General features: G+C 48.5%; 2 protein-coding genes across 2 annotated transcripts; both read right to left on the bottom strand.

Annotated features, from left to right (window-relative positions):
• Positions 1 to 696: 696 nt before the first annotated feature.
• Positions 697 to 4,184, bottom strand: CORT (cortistatin). The gene is made up of 2 exons (XM_010577325.1): positions 4,083 to 4,184; positions 697 to 912 (listed from the first exon to the last, which is right to left on the bottom strand). The coding sequence occupies exons 1-2, from the start codon at positions 4,182 to 4,184 to the stop codon at positions 697 to 699; spliced, it is 318 nt and encodes a 105-aa protein (XP_010575627.1).
• Positions 4,185 to 12,487: 8,303 nt separating this feature from the next.
• SRM (spermidine synthase) lies at positions 12,488 to 18,023 on the bottom strand (the record flags this gene model as incomplete). The annotated part of the gene is made up of 7 exons (XM_010577525.1): positions 12,488 to 13,042; positions 13,618 to 13,740; positions 14,665 to 14,810; positions 15,149 to 15,232; positions 16,088 to 16,241; positions 17,452 to 17,544; positions 17,880 to 18,023. Coding segments are annotated over 7 exons (762 nt in total), but the record flags the coding sequence as incomplete, so codon positions are not given.
• Between the last annotated feature and the right edge of the window lie 31 nt (positions 18,024 to 18,054).

Here is an 18,054-nt window from a genome sequence, read left to right as displayed (position 1 = left end):
GCCAGGGCCAGGCTCTGAGCACTTCTCCCCCTCCTACAACCCCTGCACCCCCCACCTGCGAAGCACTGTCTGAGCGCTTCACTTGGCCACCCTCAAGTCACAGCATGCCCAGGACCAAACCATCCCCTCCAAATTGTGGCACAGCACCTTATCCTGACCAGGAGCTAGCACAGAGGGTCCTCCCCACGGGGCACAACCACAGCTGCCCAGTGCCTGGGCCTCACCTCACCTGCCCACCCTGGCACAGATGGGATGCGCACACCCCCTGGTCCCTCAGGGGCTGCTGCAGCAGCTTTAAGGATGGCTACATCCCTGCACTTATAGAGCGGCTCCTCCCGGCAGGGGAGAGAGATGCAGCCCCACCCCACACCCCTCGCTGCTGTGAAGCCCCTTTCCAAAATGGCCGCCACTCACCATGGCCACCCCACAAGATGGCCACCACCTCCTCCAACGGCTGCCGACGGCCCCCACGCGACTGGGCCCACCCGTCTTCCCCGGTGGGGCCGCAGACTCCCCACACCACCCCGGCCCGGCCCGGCCCGGCGGGGTGCAGAGAGGCAGAGACAAGTCCCCGAGGCGCCATGCTTTATTCTCAGGGGTGGAGAAGAAAAGGAAGGGAGCTCAGGGGATGGGGCGGCCGAGGGGAGGGGAGGGTGTTTGCAGGTGGGCGGCCCGGCAGGGCCAGGCTGGGCAACACTAGCAGGAGGTGAAGGTTTTCCAGAAGAAGTTTTTACAGGGGGCCTTGCGATCCCGCTGCGATAGCTGGGCGAGCCGCCCCAGCACCGCCCGCTCCTCCTCCAGCTTTCCCTCCTCTTCCACATCCGGGGAGGCCGCCTCACGCCCCACGTCCATACTGTCCAGCAGGCCTGCCAGCATCTTCAGGATGGCGTCTTTCCGGACTGTGCTCTGTTCCTGCAGGCAGAGAGCAGGGGAAGGTGACGGACAGAGGCCTTGTCCCCCATGACCGTCGAGGCAGGGGGATGTTGCAGGGTGCAAACATCCCCCGTGGGGTCCCTTCTCATTTCCCTGCCTCCTCTGGTGCCCTGTCCTCAGAGCCAATGCTTTGCCCATCAGCAGAGCTGCACTGGAGCTGAGGAATCTGTGGCTACAGCAGAAGTCACTCCCTTCTGCTGACCCCTGTCCAGCTCAGCTGGCTGGATGGGGAGAGGCACACGTGCGGTGGTATAACTGGAAAAGAGCTGCTAACAAATAGGCATGAACTGGCTGTAAAGTGCCTTGCTGCCTGCACTAATTAAAATTTCATTGAATGCCAAGCTGCCTTCTCTCCTAGTAAGCCCGTGCTCCCTTCACTACTCTTGCCCAGCATGTGCTGTGGGAAGGTCGGGGAAGAGGCACAGAGTCCTGAGCAACATCAAACTAAGCACACCAGGGGCTGCAACCCACCGTAAAATGCTGAGAATGAAATATAACAAAGAAGAGGGCTGAGCTGGTGGGCAGAGAGATGCCCTAAGTATCTGGAACGAAATATTTAATCAGCAGAGACATGCAGCTTGTATTTCAAGAACAAGAACCTGTATTTCAATAGCTTGACCTTGGGGGAAGGCAGAATGAAAGATGAGTTGCAAAGCTCCATCCCTTTGCCACAGCAGTATACGAAAGAGCATAGCCTGTGGTTTGGCGCTTGAGGGGTTATCTTGTTTCTCTTAACTTTACATCCAGCAAATCTCAGGAATTACCTCTTGCCTGAGCATTCCTGGTCTCTGTGACTCATTAGCAGAGACAGTTGGTACTGGACAAGCTGGGATAGATGGTTTGACAGGGACAGATCCTGTTTCCCATGCAGATGGGAATCTTGGAAGCACATTTCCACATCACTTCTCACAAATGCCACGTTTACTGCTGGGACTGCTGTATCTATCCATTGGCGCTCTCAGCATCAGCATTTGTTGAGGACCACTTGGTGAGCAACTCAAAGATGGATAAATACAGGCAGCAGCATTTATTTTGAGTTTACGTTACAGAATGTTTATGGATATTTTTTAATCACTTTCCTAGCTCTATTAACTAACCCTGCTTCCACACAAGAGAAACTGAGGCACAGAAAAATTACGTGCTATGTTTGTAGCAGAAGAAAGGATAAAAGCCAGCTTGTGCCTGTCCTGATTCCTACTCCTGCGCTGCAAGTACAGAAATGTCTTGAGCCTTTGGGAGATGGACTGGAACTGGGGAACCCAGCTAAATGTGTCTCCTGGGTCATCCTCATAAGCTTCTTTCCTAGCTGTAAGTGCTATGTTTTGAAATAACCTGCTCCAAGCAGAGCCAGCAGCTTCAGACTCAGGGGTAGGGAAGGCAAAGCTCAGCCTGCTGTTAGGGGATATTCCTTATGCATGATCGGCTGAGGCTGTTAGTGAAACTAGGCAGCTCTTCCCCCATTGCCGGCATCCTTTCTGCTTATAGCTGTTCCCGAGCTGCAAGAGATCAAGACTCTTTGGCAGCAGCTAGAGATCTTAGCATGGGTGGGTTGTGGCACATCTTTGGGTAGCTGCTCAATTCCCTGTACTACATCCACTAGTGCATCAGAATGCGCAGATCTTCCTTTTGCATTTTTATGCATTTTATGGTGGTTTATATGTAAAATCCTGATATTCTTCATACTGAAAACATTTGTCTGAGTTACAGCAGTGATGACTGTAGGGATTAGTTCATCAGTATCTAACAATTTTTCAATTTGTAGAATGCTCTAAAGAGAATAATTTTATCTATTATAATTATATAATTAATTAGGAAGCAACAGTGTGTAGAGGACTAAGAGTCATTACACTTGAATTCATTTTTACAAAAGCCTTATTTACCTATTTATTCCCTACAAATTGTTTCTTTTTTCCCCAGCAACTAGCATTTGCACCAGAAAGTTTACTTTTTAAGTACTGGATTTGTTACTTTAAGAATGTACAACTGAAAGTTTACAGTTATCCCCAGAAGGGTTAATCCCAGCCAGCTGCAGAAGCCCTGGTCTCTAACAGAATGCTAGCCCTAGCACCTCAGACTGTGTACATTTTTTTCTTGCAGACAGTTTTGTTGTTAATGGGCTGTGAGCCCACTCCTGAAGCAGTAAGACACTGATGGATGAGCTGGAGGCAACACTAAGACAGAAAAAACGATGTGGATATGCACAAAGGAGAAGTTACTGCCTTTGAAACCAACACTGGGATCCTTCACTTCTCTGGGTAGCTCCTCTGCAGGACTGAAATAACAGTAGCCTTACAGATACAGCTGTGAACCAGGCTGGCAGAGTGTGGGGTGATTAACCACAGCTCGGAAGAACATCAGGGATGGCCAGGAATATGCAGGTGAGAAAACTGTGGGGCAAGGGGGCAAACAGAACAGAGCACTTGCATTGCTTCCTACCCCTTTGGCCTCTTAGGAAAATAGTCCAGCAAAACAAAGTTATTATAGTGCTATAGCCATTATAATATTAGAGTTTTGCCAGTTGGTAGGATAATTATATTGCTATAATAAGTTCTGCCACTGCATAGAGCTGTGCTGGTTCAGAGTGTAATTATTCTAGCAGAACTATGTCAGTATAACTCCCCTTGTGAATACCACTCTGGAAAAAGCAATTTTATTCCGATATAATTACTTCATTTATTATTCCTCTGTTACTTTCCTACTGAACCCATCTTTTAAACATTTGCCCTTCCCATGAGTCCTATTTAAAATATCATCTCCCTTGATCATTTTACCAATTACGTATCTTTTCTCTCCCTCCCTAGTACTCTGCTTTATTCTCTCATGCTGTACTCTTTCAGTAATATTAGTTTCTCCTTTTCCCTCTGCTCTCTGCTCTGTTCTTTTTGCCAGTTTTTGCTTAGCTCAGACTTCACTTTGCAGCTCTCTGGCATCTGCCCTGGTACCTTTCCTAAATAAATTGTCTAGTAAGCTGTAGTAATAGCCTGTGCTTCAGCAGTGCATGAAGCTGTAGTGCCTTGGAATATAGAAGGGTGGAAGAGTTGTTTGCATCAGGTAAAGCCTAACTGCCCTTACTACCCCTCCCCTGGCTCTAGCCTGCTTCTTCGTGCTCCCACCTCACCCAGCTCCTGCACAGGGTGCATTATACTCACCCTAGTGTTCTGTATTGCGAGTCTCTCTTCTCCAGGCAGTGCGGTGGCTCTCACGCTCCACACCAGCAGCAGAACGGACACCAGGCTGGCCACCAGCTGCATGATGTACAGGCTGTGACTACTGTGCTGAATGAAGAAGACTGGGAGAGGGAGCTGTTTCTGGGCTCTCTTCTGCCTCAGACAATGGCTGCAGCCCCTTTTATAGCCCTCCCCCTAGCCCAGTGGGTGACGCAAACAATTAAGTCTATATCAAAGGCAAATTAGACTTTGGAGAGGTTGTTAACACTTGGCTGCTTGAGTGGGATACTTCAGTGCCTCTGGGTTTTCCATGTGCCAGACCTGCAGAGACTGAGAAAGCAAAGGTTTGGGACTCTCCAGTAACATGCTGTTTCTTCACTCTGAGAAATTGTAGGCACTATCTGCGCCTCTCCTAGTTAGCTGAATTCTGCTTGGGAACATAATGTTGGATAGAATAGGCCACCAGCTTGCACAAACCTCTGGCCAGTGCTGGATGATTCAGAGGGAAGAGGTAAAACTTCTGGCCACCACTACTTAGATATGGGCTTGGACCCTCAGCCTGTGTGTCCAAACAGCTCCAGACTCTAGGGGTATTTGGATCTGGATCTCTGCATCCAGTGATGCATCTCACTGTGGAATGCCAATATGCCTGGCTTTCGCTGTACAGTAACACGGGGACTGCAACTATGCGGTAATGTAATCTGTTTTGCAAATATACATAAGACTACCTGGAATACAGCTGGAGGTTACTGGTTTTTGTTTCTAGTATTGTTTCAATATGTCTTGAACCTATCCCAGAAGTATATGTCAACGCAGTGAAGCCTGACGTGGAGATGTTTGGTTTAAATGTATTGAAGGAAAAACAAAAGTACTGAAAGGCTGGTCAGAGCTGGAGCTGCGCTGGTCAGTGAGGCTTCAGAAAAAGGCTCATGGTATGCTGGCACTGACTGCAGGCTGCTTGGTGTAAGTTCCTACCATTTCTGATCTCTGGTTAGCAGTTGTTAATGCTTCTCCCTTTGCCCAAAAGGCTGTCCCACCAGTGGGATTGGTTTGTGGGACAGCAGAAGGTGCTATTAAGCACTGCTATCTGCTTTGCATTGTCCCCATCATGCAGGGATGGCATCCACTGTCACATGCCTGTGAGATGCAGACACAGAGCTAAGATCTCATCCTACCGCTAGCCCTTTCTCCAGAAGCACTCGCCTCAAGGCAAGTCCTCTTCTGACCCTAACAACAAACGACAGTCAAAAGGTAAATTGTTATCCTAATTTAGCACATTAAAAAAAAACCACAGGGAGGTGACTTGGCCTAGGGGATGCTGTGGCAGAATTAAGAACAGAAGGCAGAAAAACCTGTTCCCACTTCTACCACTTACCAGCATCACAGTTCCTGGAAACAGCAGGATGAAGCTGTGCCTGCAAATAATCCAGCTCCTAATGCCAGTTACACCATCCTGAGTGCTCTTGAGGGAAAAGATGCCATTGCTTCCATGCATATTTGAAAAGAAATGCTGGATTCCCTCACTGAAAGATACAAAGAAAAAAATCTTTTTTGAGTCATATGGACTCGTGGGGGAAAGTGACAATCTAGCAATTTCTAGAAATGAATTTTCCTCAGAAAACTTTGTAACCTCATTGTTTCTCATCTCCCTCCCCTTGTGAGAGCTGGCTTCCATGCACCAGTTTCAGATGAAACATTATCCATTTCCTTTTAAACTGATCTTGCTGGTTTATCAGAATTGCTGTTAGCCCTTCGTAATGGATTCTGTCAAACACTTCCCAGCCAGTCTGGGGCTTGAGACAGAGAGCAGTGAAGTACCAGGCTCCAGCAAGCAGACAAATCACAGGGACTTGCCAAATGACCCGCAGCTGATTTGCTCCAGGAGAGGTAAAAGTGGGAGAATAGCAAATGGAGAAAGCACACTTGGTTGCTCAAGAGGAACAAAGAGCAGGTACCTGTGAGTGTGAGATGTGCCTGGGCTGACAGGCAGGCAGAAGGTGAATCCCGTACTGGTGGTTATGAGGCAGGACTAAACCTCATGGGCTGACTAGCCCAAAGGCTAAACAGACAGCAGAAGCAGCGCAGCCGGGTTGCCATGCTGGGGGCCATCTGGTCTAACCAAACTGCTTGTTCTAATAAATACAGTTTTGTTTGCAGCTTTGCCTTCTGAATGGACTGTTTTCTACAATGCTTCATTGAGTGAATGGGGTCACAAGTATGACAATGCTCTTCTACCAAAAAAGGGATGATGTGCTGAGCCAGAGATCAGTTTCTGGGGAGGCCCACAGGGATGTAAACAGTATCCAGGCTGCCATGAATCTGTCCTGGGATTGAAGGGCAGTAATAAAATAATTGTTACCTCTTGAGGGAGTAGGCTTTGGAGAGAGTTTCTGCCCAGATACACCAGCACCAAACCTGTGACCCTGCTGACAAGCACATCACAGCCGAAACCTGTACTTCTAGCGTGGGCAAGGCTGGGTGTCTCTTCCCGGCTGGGAGGTAGAGGAATAGGGACACATCAAAGCACTTAACACTCCAGTGCCCACAGTAGGACTGGATCTCTAAATACAAACGAGTTCCCTCCGAGCTCTGCTACAGCATCCCTCAATATCAGACACCTCTTTCCCAGATTCCTTCATCTTCCCTAGAGCCCTTCTCTTTCCTCACATTCCCTCTGCTGCTTCCCCTGCATTAGTCTGTCTTCCTCAAACTCTGGTCCTCTGGCTCCTTTGCAGAGACCCTGCTGGTTCTGCTTACCACCACTGCTGACCATAGCACCATCTCCTTTTCCAAAGGAAGTAAAATAACTCTGTGGTGATAAAATTTGCTCTTTTTAGTAACTGTAGAGTTCAACATTTACATCAAAGAGTTCAGGATTGTTCATTCCTACTGTTCCCTATTCCCTGTCACGTTGGCTGTCTGACCTTTAAGAAGGCCCCAATTATTTTTTTTGCCAACCCTTAAACGCTTATCACTCTGTACAGGAAAGGTTAAAGGTCTTCCCTTGGAGGAATAAACATTTCTGACAATTCTTTCTTGATATCCTCTTACCACATTCTCTCTCTGTTATCTGACTCGCCCCTTTAGAAGTCTTCTTACTTGATGCTTTCTTCTGTCTGGAGTTGCACATGGTCTGAGTGGGTTTCTACCACTTTACAGTGAGGGTAGATCTGTCTGAAATCAGCATGCCCGTGAACACATCCATGGGAACCTGGTAAGGATGGGGATGCTCCAGAAGGAAGTTCAGCATACAGTAACTTGAAAAGGCCTGGCTATCCAAGGATTTTGGCTCACAGTTAGCATGGCTTCAGCAGAGATGCAGGGTAGGTTCAGAAGTACAGTGGAATATACTTACACAATCACATAAGACAACCTCCATCTTTTTGTGATTAAGGGTGCACAAGCAACATGCAATGGGAGAGGTTTTATCTTTCAAGAAAGAGGTCCCTGACCTCTCCTCAGTGTGTCTGTACAGCAGCAAAGACTGGGCATTGCTGGAATACAAAAGCTAAGACTATGTCTGGCACTAAATGCCACGTTAAGGAATGAGATAATTTCTCAATTGCTTTCCTCTATGACCTGGATATTTGCCATCTTCTGCCCATTTATTGCCTGGTCTGGGTTCAGATCACCAAGTCTTGAAGCACATAGCAGAATTGCATCAGGCTTCCAGAATAACGTCTGGTTCCCAAAGGTGAGGCACTCAGCTGCAGCTGAAGGAAGAATTGAAATGCTTCTGCTTTCCTGTCATTGGAACCCTTTTTCTCTGCCTTCAAGACTCCCTAGTTTCAAAGGCCAATGCAATAAATAAAGCAATAGTCAGCTGACAGTTGTGAGCCTTCCTGGAAGGGGAAACCAATTTGTTCATGGGCCTGAAATCACAGCTCATTTATCAGGCCAGGCTTGCAGTATTCCCTCGCACTGCACTCCCCAGGGGCCTCCGAGAAGCATGCAGGTGGCCGATCCAGCCAAGGCTTTTCATCGGCACTAATCTAACAAACCCAAGGAAGAGACCGTGTGAGCGTGGGCTGGAGCCCACTGCTCCCGCTCATCTCTGATAAGAGCTGCAGAGCAGGTGCAGGGAGGAGGAGGGGGGGAGTACCACAGGGATGCTGCTGTCAGAGCACGCATGACTACAAGCCTGTTACAGCTCTCTAGAGAGGTGGAGCAGGGGGAGTTGTGCTGTCTTCTCTGTCTGTCGACCCCAAAGCAAATTCAGGAGGATGAAGGGAGGGTGAGCGTAACACTTCAGTGGTATGCTCAAAACCTTTTGTTATTTCAAAATGCACGTAAAGCTAAACATTTCAGTTATTCCACCAAAAATCTGCCTCAGAAATAACTACTTGCTATGAAACACTTCTATTTCAAAATACCTCTATTTTCCACTGAAAATGTTTTGCCTGTCTCCAAGTAGGATGCATTTCTGGCTGTGAAGCAGGCTGAGGATGCTTGGGGTTACTGCCTACTGACATATAAACTGGCCTCTGTTACACCAGACTCATCCCGTTGGTGGCAAGACTGGCTGGACAAGAATTGTACAGAAATGTTTCTTTACCATTTGGATTTCCTGACGGATTGCATATGCGCTGCACCTTGTGGGAATTCAGTCAGAAAGAGCTCACCAGGGATGTTAACACACGGGACTGAGAGACTGCCAGCACTGCAGAAGGGACCGCTCGGCTGGGAGAGCTTTAAACAGGAATTCATGCGCTCCAGATAGTGTGGGGTTCTGGTTACTCCTCTCCTACAGCTGAAGGGGATGAAACACATGCACAGGGTCACCACATACATCATCTTACCCTTAACCCTGGCACACAGAATTAGCTTTCTTAAGCAAAATCCTTCCCAGAGATGCCCGGTTGTGAGCAGCTGCAGCAGCCGTTCAGTACCAAGGAGAGGGCAGCCCCCTCCTGCGGGATCCCTGCTCCAGCCAGCCCTCAGTCCTCAGAACCAGCACTTCAAACCCCATTAACCACCGAGCTGGCATCCTTGCAAGGCCTGCTGCTGAGATCCCTAACATTCGTAATAATCCCCCCCGCCTTTATCTGCTCCACACATCACTGTGCTATAATTGGGATTCCCTGGCTCTAATTCCCAACCTTTTGCACATTTTAAAAACACTTAACTCCATCCTACACATAACCAGGAAAGAGCATCACCTAGACTTCTCAGTATTTAACTTGGTTAAATTTATCATACTACTTTTTAACAATATTTTGTCTGCCTCTTTTGCTAGACCTGAGCTGCTGTTTCACACTTTTGTCCACACTTTTCCCTCTTCTTCCCCCACCATTTTATCAAAGGAACTTTCCTCTCCCTGAACTTGGTGGCACTTGTTACTACTTTTTTGATTGTTCGCTTACCGAGGCTGCTGTTCTCTGATGAAAGATGAATTGTCATTCTTACTTCAGCAGTTTCTTGCTCCAGCCAAGCTCCATCAATAATTCAGCCAGGCCTCGCTAACGTTAGCTCTGGATGAATACAACACTCATGCCAATTAACAGGTTGAAAGGGCTCAAGAGATACAGGCAAGAGATTTCTCTTAATTTCTTTTTAAGCTCTTTTCTGAACTTCTAAAAATTGAGCTAGTTCAATGAGTAAAGCAGAGCAGGGAGTCTGACACAGTTCAAAAGGCACAAAGAGGCTTAAACAATTGATGTGCTAAAGCCCATCAAGCTTGGTTCCCTCGCTTGTCTCCACCTCCTCTGACTGATATTACATTTTATGTTACTCAGGACAAAGCCTATCCCTGTTCATATGCTCCTAGCTTAATAAGATGCTGGAACACAACTGCAGCATGTCTAGACAAACATCTTTGTTTATCTTTGCTTATGAACAGCGTTGCTTGACTAGCCTTGGGCAAAAGCCAGCTAAATCTCAGAAAAAGTTACTCGAGTATTTTAGTTGCCCACCTGGAGACACTGCAAAGGTTGCTTTCAAGTGTTCAGTGCTCAATTCTATATGAGGCCCCATTAGTTTTCTCCTGTTGGGCATTACCCAAATCACCAATCTTTTTTCAATCCCCAGCATCCTTGGCCACAGCAGCCTGCAGCATAACAGCTCAGACCTCATAGATTTGCGGAAGGGATAATCAGTCTGTAGACGCAATTGCCTGAGATGACTGCCACGCCAAATACCATTCTAGCAGCTTAAACAGCATGTAGACCTTGTGGCAGCTCTCAGCACAGGGGTGACTAACAGTCATAAAGCGCTCAGAGCTGCTCAGATGGAACTAGCTGCAGATGCACAAACTCTTGCTCACTCTCTTGCTGCATCGTTAATGAGTGCTTGATTTAGGTACTGATCTCCATCTTCACCTACTGCAAGGCACTGAAGTATTTGAAACTGCCTGTAAAGAACAGTGATCTGGAGTGACTCGGAAACTATATATAGGACCCTATGGACAGAGTATGTGTGACTTAGATGGCAAACAGCCTTGTCTTCCTGCTCTCATCACTGGCCACTCACTGAACTTACAAATTTGGAGAAAGTTCAGAGAAACAGAAGGAGTAATTAGCTGCGTGGAGGCTAGTAACAGGTTTGAAGAAGGTCTTTCCCTCCTGGGCATTGTTGTACTCACCAAGGGTGGGTGGAAGGCTTGAGCTTGTTACTAGTTGGCAGCTGCTCTAAGACCTTCCTGGACTACAGTCCTGATCTTGATTCCTATTCCAGGGGAGAGAGAGTGCTAGAGGTAGTTTTCTGTCAAGGATTAAGGACTGAATGGGGTTCAGGCCCCACAGCAATTTAAACAACGGTAGCTAGAACCAGCCTCCATTACTGGTCTGCTCTTTCTAGTAAAAATACAAGAGTTGAGCAATGAAAATGCCTCAACAGCCCTAACTAATCAGTAGCTGTGGCAGAAAGGAGACAGCTACCCAGACAATTAAGAGACAAAATGGATGTAATCTCAACACAAGAATACAGAGATCCAGAGTCAGCTCAGCAGCTTAGCAATGCTTTGCAAACCCTTATGACCACAAAGAAGCTGTACTGATACTGGTAGTAGAAGGGGGCATTGGGAAAGAAGTGGTAAGTCATCAGAAAGGGGAGAAAAGTAGGAGGGTTGGTACCGACACCACAGAAGTCCCTTGCTGGAGGCATGCAGTGGCTGCACCGCCTATGCTGTTTGTAGGGTCACAATTATAGTAAAGATCAACCCCAACCTTTGCAAAAGTCTGCTCCTTCTAGTTTTCTCTTATCAAGCTAAAAAAACCTCCCGCAGAAAGAGCTTTTTTGTCTTCTCCTGATGCCACCTAGCGACTGTTCCCAGCCTGTTCAGCTTGAGTTCAGTACTTGGTTCAGGCCCTCGGAACCACTAAGCAACCACAATTTTTGCAGAGGAAAGGATGGTGCAACTGAGTGGGGTCAGTGATTGACAGGAATTACATGACACTAGCAGGGAGATAGGCAGCTACAAAACAGCTTGGAAGGCTGTACCAGAGGCAGCATTTGGACTAGGGAATAGCTTGGATAGAAGGTACTGACTTCTGCAGCATAGAGGGTGACAGAAGCTGGAGCTATTATGCAGTCAGGTTACAATACAAAACATGCAATGGGATCACTCTTCAGAGCTCATTTTTGATGGTAACTTGTCATCCCTAGAGACAAGGGAGAGAGGAAGTCAGACCAACTACAGAGTGCCCCTGGATGTCTTCTGACAAGCACAGCAAACTTTCAGGATCTCGTTTCCACCCCCACACTCTCTCCAAAGAAGGACACCAACCCACACTGATGTCACCTTAACCAGAGCCAAGTGTTTAATTGATTGCAAGGGAGTGACAACTGTACAGTGGTTGTGCTGGGAAGATACCCACTGCACAGCGGTGGTACGGAGTCTTTAAAACAAAAGTAAAGTGGAGGCAGATCCATCTCACAACAGAGTACAGCGAAAAACAACTTATGCATCTCGGGATTCTGGGGGCAGCATTAGAAATAATGATGCCTCCTAAGGACTAGCAAATACCCAGGCCTGAGGCATCTCAGCATGATTGAGATGAGAGATTTGTCAGCACAACTGACTCCCCAGCATCAGTACTTAACAGCAGGCAATGGATGTAAGGTTTGTTTTTTATATATATATATATATATATTTATATTTATATATATAAAGCGCCTATCACCATATTGATAAACATTCTTTGGAACCACTCTGACGGCAGAGGTAAGAACAGGAGTCAGCCTGTCAGTACCTCAGCACTTCTGTGTCCAACCAATTTAAAAAAAAAAAAAAAAAAAAAAAAAAAAAAGCCACAAGACTGCTGCCAGCCTGCCTGGCTGGTGTTTAATACTGCTACTCCATCAGGGTTGGAGGGAGACCTATTGTGAATGGCAACAGTTTGCACTGTGACTTCTCCAACTGTGCTGCAGAACAGTGCAGGTGTCGCAGAAGGGCAGTGGGACATGAAGGCTCAGACCCATTACCAGTCAAAACGTCTCAGCAGCAGGGAGCTCCTATGAGGAGAGAGCAAGCTAACTTTGCGCACAAAGCTCTCGCTCTCTGTGCTTAAGGCTGAGTCAGTGACCCTTCTGGACTCTTCCCAGGTTTCAGAAGATCACCAGACAGAAATACATGTCAGTTATAAATACATCATGTCAGTTGTAGGGGGTGGAGGTAGGAGGGGGGGCACAGGGAGGGGAGAATTTAGAATGGGTGCAGGGAGGAGAGAAAGGAAAAAGACATCTTACGTTTCCAGCACTGGAAAGAACAGTTTTGACCTCACGCAATAAGTCACTGGACCTTTTCAATAGTCTTATCTGGCTTATGCCCCATCATCTTTAACACATCATCAAAGGGAATGTTGGCTGGCAAAGGGTTAAACAATCCCACACAGTGGAGAGCAAATCTGCAGTCTGCTGGGAAGGTCCCAGCCACATCACTGACGATCTCAGGGTCCAACTTGAAGGAAGGAAGCAGCTTCTCAGTCTCACACATCGCTCAGGGCCTGGAGACAGGCAAAGACAAAAAAGTGTCAGGATGGACCTGCTGCAGCTCTACCAGTCTTTAACAGAAATATGGCTCTGAAACACAACCAGGGCATTTGCCTTCATTCCTAGGACACTCTGGAACATGCAGTTGCAACCAAGTTAGGAGATGATGGAATGATGCAGAAATACAGACTATCCTTCAAGAAGGCAGACTAAACTATGCTAGAGCATCCTTTCTTTACCCTCTGGTTTGCGCTACAAGCCACAGCCACATTTTATCCAAGACTTTTGGAGCTTTCCAATGGGAAACACCAGTTCTGCAGGCTCTTGGACTTAGTTTTGGTAGGTGAATTAGAGAGTGATCTGCCATCAAGGTATGGGACATCAACACAAAGAACAGTTCCAAACTGAACTCCAGTCTTCTCAGACTGACTCATACTCTGCTATGTCATACAAAATGCTGTCCTGCTCCAACTTGCCCACAGAAGCCTTTAGGGCTGCAGGAAATCCTCAGTCCCGTATACTCCCACTCCTGCAGAAGAAAAGTCATAACTCATCCTTGATGGAGGAATAGCAGCACAGCCTTGCTTACCTTCCGTGCAAACTCTGGCAGAATGAAAGCTGCCCGATGAATGTCAGAGTTGTAGTATTTCAGACTCCTCTCCTCTACTTGTTGCTGTGAGAGCTGCTGTACAGGCTCCCGGAAATTTGTGTTCTGCAAAAAAGAAGCCAGATAGCTCTGTAGCATTTGGGTAACAAGCAAAAGGCTGTGTGACAGGCATCCTGATTCATGGCAAAGAACCGAGAGGATTCGCAGGAAAACAGATGACTTTCTGTTCCAGTATGAGGTCAAAGGTTCTGCACAGCTCCAGCCCCAAGGGCTGGAGTTTACACTCTGTAGCTTGTGTGACTAGCCCTTATTCACAGATGTCAGTGTATGAGGTCAGACTGTGTGTGAGCCATGTGCCAGATGAAGCTGTCAGATTGTGCCTGAGCATGTAAGAAGCAAGGCTTTTGCTCTTCAGAGCAGAATCCACGTCTGCGTTAACTGAGGCACAGTGCATGCTGCCAGTGCCCCAGATAAATCAAATACAGCAGCAGAAGTGCCGCTGGCTCCCTAAACCAACATGACAGTTGCATTACAGGCTTGCTGTAATGCAGCAGATGGGGAAGAGAGCAGACCTCAGTGGTCTGACACAGAGTTACCAGCCCACATCCTAACACTGACTCTCACTTGGTGGCTTCTGTATGAGCAGATTACCAGTGGCAAGCCAACTCTTATTAAGCAGGTGCTCACTTCATAACAGCCAGCATCAATAAGCCAAAGCCTTAACAGGCTCTGGAAATTGGTGGTGGCTTTCTCCCTTCCAAATTTGTTATACTAGAGAGAAAATCGTGTCCTTTTCTAAGGCAAGTGGTTACATTACTGGTCAATTCTGCACTTCATTCAGCACTGAGCAAGCTGCATTGCAGCTCTGGAGCCCTGGGCTGGTGGAGCCAAGGCCCAGCATGAGTCTAGAGGCCCCACAGCTGGGAGAGCTCAGTGCCACAGCTCAAGCTCTGTAAGGGACAGCCTGAGGCAGACTCTGTGGGTGCTTTCAGGGTGTGGAAAAGGGCACTTCAGGTGCCCGAAACTCACTGGGTTCTTGCTGCAGAGCATGAAGCCAATCTGCCCGCTGGGATATGTAGGGATGGTGCAATAGGCGTATTCCACAACAGGGAACAGAGACTTGCAGAACTGACGCATCTCCTTAATGAGATCCAGGTGCAGCCACTGGCACTCACCTACAGGGAGAAAGGAAGACAGGATGCAAGGTGAGAGCTGCCCCTCTTCTCTGCACAGGCCTGTGCCAGGTTAACAGTGGTTCCAAGTCCAAACCTGCTCCATTCCGCACAGCTCATGCGGTTTCAAAGGCAAGATAAGACCCTTATGCCAGTTTTACTAAGCGCAGTCCATCAGCTAACGAGTTGATGTATACAGATCAAAAGCACTCCTGTACCTGGGAGCTGAAATGGATTTCACTCCCTGCATCATGTCTCCCCAGGAAGAGAGTCCCCTTTGTGCCTCACACTTTGCATGCAATGACCTGGCATCAGTCTCTGCCCAGAGATAGCATCCTCACCTTGGCAGCAAAGAATCCCATCTTCTCGCAGGGCTGTCTTCATCAGCTGGTAGTAAGATTCTTTGAATAAGCTTTCTGCAGGACCTGGGAGAAAAGTGAGTAAAGAGATATGTCTATAGAGAGACTAAGATGGTAGGCTTCTGAGAGTTTTCCAAATGCCCAAGCTGCACAGGGACTGCACTGGAAAAGTGACATTTCAAATGGCTTTTCAGTGATCACAAGTGTTGCGAGATATTCTGGAAGCAAAAAGTTTTGACCCTGGGTGAACCCCAGCATGCACCTGGCACAGCAAAACCATCAGGATTTTAGCTTTGCTCAACGAGCAAGCCCAGGACCTTTGTAACAAAGAAAGTCCTAGCAGCTGCCTCTCGCTTCAGTGAGCATTTTTTAAACGGAACTCCTGCTCCACACTGCCTTTTAGAGACACATCTCTTTACGTTGACTCTAGCAAGAGCAAAGGTGGCTCAGGCACTTGTCGTTAGGTCCCTAAACCAAGGTGCCATAAGTACATTTGGTCCCTCTCTACCTCAGTTTTCCCCTTCAGAAATACACCAACCTCACCACAGCTGTCTTTAGGCTAGGTAGCTACACTGACAGCACGTGAGCCGCTGCTTCATTAGCGGGCACATGTGCAAAGCTGTCTTTGCCAGTGTGGTGCTGTATCCCCCGTGGGACTACTGGACTCAAGGATCAATTCTCTTTCAGAAGCAATAGCTGCTGGAGTTGAATTTTGAGGAGAAAAACATGACAGCTGGCTTGAAGCCTTGCTAATACAATTTCCTGTCTTCATCCTTTCCTTTCTCTACCAAAACAACCAAGTCAGTGACAGTCTTTTCACCTGAAAGGAGCCTGGGCAGGCTAGCGTTACTTCCAAGAGGTAGGCAGAAGAGAAAAGGAGAAGTGTGGAAAGCAGTACCCTTTTATGGCCAGAATTCTTACCCATGGGGTCAGACGAGTCCGTGATAATCACATCAAAGGCTTCTTGATTTTGTTTCATGAACTCGAAACCATCTCCCACATGCAAGGTCAGCTTAGCACTGGAATATCCCACTGCCATCCCTGGGAGGTATTTCTTAGATACCTGGATCACATCCTGCAACACACAGAGCACAAGTTGGTCAGCGGGGGCTACGAGGAGCTACTTCTCAGGCTACTGTGCAGCTGCAGCTGAAAGAAAGCACAATGAGTCATTTCCTTCCATGCCTTCAGCACAAATCCAACACACTAGCTAGATCCTCAAGAGCTGTCAGCATCTTTAGCCAACAAGCTACACTCAACCCTTTCCTATGGCCTCAGGGTTCAGTGACACTGTTGGTCTGTCCTTGCCAAACTCAACAAGAAGAACTTAGAGCTTCAAAAGCTCCCCGAGGAACTAAGAGAATACAATTACAGATCTGACTGCTCTATGCTCCTTTTCCCTGTAGACATCACTTGCAGAGGTGATCTCAGCTAAGGACTTTTTTTTTTTCCTAAATAAAACCACGCCAGCAGGTTTCTGGATGCAAGATGAGAAATATTTCTACCTCTGCTCTATAGTCATTACATCAATCCCCACATAAGACGCAGTTTTCTCTTTAAAATGGTTAGACAGCCACTGCTCTAGGCCCAGCAATTGTACTGAACACTACCAGCTTCTCACAGCTGGCAGAGACAAAAAAATATGCTGGTGTCAGGCAGTGCTTGTTCAAAACCAGGCACATATGCCTACTTAGCTTGGCAGACAGCATACACAGTCTTGTACGGCAGCGTTTCCCATTCCTAATACAGCCTCGCTTTGAGGAGACAACAAAACTTTCTAAGAAAGTAAAATATCAAAACAATCTGACCAATAGGAGGAGGAAGACCAGCCCATCTATCACGGAAACAAATATCCCCTGCTTATTTCCTGCTTTCAGTCGCAGGAGCCTGCTTAACAAAGCCACCATCCTCCTCTGGCAGGAGCGGCACTCTGCTCTGCATCGGCGAAGAGGGAAAAGCAGCACCTTCACAAAGCCAGAGCTCTCCTCCTCCAGATCCCACGTTTGGCCCACGCTGGCCTGGAAGGGCCTCTGCTGTACGTGTGTGAAAGAAATCACATGAAAGAGGCAGCCAGCTGCCACGTAGATGACTCGTAAGGCAAAAAGGTGGCGCTGTCAGTGTCACGCCAGCAGAACCGGCAGCAAACACACTCGCTACTGACAAGGGACAGCAGGTGAAGCAGCAGCTCCCGTGGATGCTGTGAAGTAGGGCTGCTTTTTGCCGGGCAGCCCGCCCGTCCGACCGAAGCCCCGGGGCACGTCCAGGGAGCTGGGAGCCCAACGCACCTCATCGATTTCGCACTGCACCACGGACTCCACGGTTGGGTGCTTCACCACCTCTCGCAGCACTCCCCCGTCGCCGCCACCGATGATCAGCACCTGGGAGAGGAGAGGGCAGAAAAAACGGCCATCAGCGGGGTCGGCTCACGAAGGAACTTTCACGGCACGGCCTAAGGAGGAGGGCTCGAAACCCAGCAGCCCGCCGGGCTCGTCCTGCCCCGGCGCATGGAGATGTGCTCCGGAGGTCCACGAGGGCTGACCGCGACGCTCTGTCAAGAGCCGAGCATAGGTGCACCAGAAACGACGGCCCACGCCGGGCTCTCGCCGCGGCAGCCCTGATGGGGCCGGTTGGGAGGACGGGGGGGGGGGCGGGGCGGGGGGCCCCCGGGCCCCGGCTTGGGGAGACCCCGCGGAGGGGGCCGGGGACGACTCACCTTGCGGGGGTCGGGGTGGCTGCAGAGGGGCAGGTTGGCGATCATTTCCTGGTAGGAGAACTCGTCCCGCTCCGTGCACTGGATCACCCCGTCCAGGACCAGGACGTTGCCGTAGGTGGTGCTGGGCAGAGCGGGGAAGCGGGGTTGGAGCCGGCCCGCGCCCCGGGCCCGGGGC

The sequence above is a fragment of the Haliaeetus leucocephalus genome, unplaced genomic scaffold (genome assembly GCF_000737465.1).
Source record: "Haliaeetus leucocephalus isolate CR32 unplaced genomic scaffold, Haliaeetus_leucocephalus-4.0 Scaffold556, whole genome shotgun sequence".
In the NCBI taxonomy this organism is placed as follows: Eukaryota; Metazoa; Chordata; class Aves; order Accipitriformes; family Accipitridae; genus Haliaeetus; species Haliaeetus leucocephalus.
The sequence above is the reverse complement of the archived record's forward strand: the minus strand, read 5'-3'. Positions and strand labels throughout refer to the sequence as shown.

Bases quoted from the DNA above. Each gene is read 5' to 3' on its own strand.
- CORT (XM_010577325.1), bottom strand. From the start codon at position 4,184: ATGCAGCTGGTGGCCAGCCTGGTGTCCGTTCTGCTGCTGGTGTGGAGC. The intron at 913-4,082 runs GTGAGTATAATG...CTCTGCCTGCAG, and splicing joins TCGCAATACAGAACACTAGG to GAACAGAGCACAGTCCGGAA.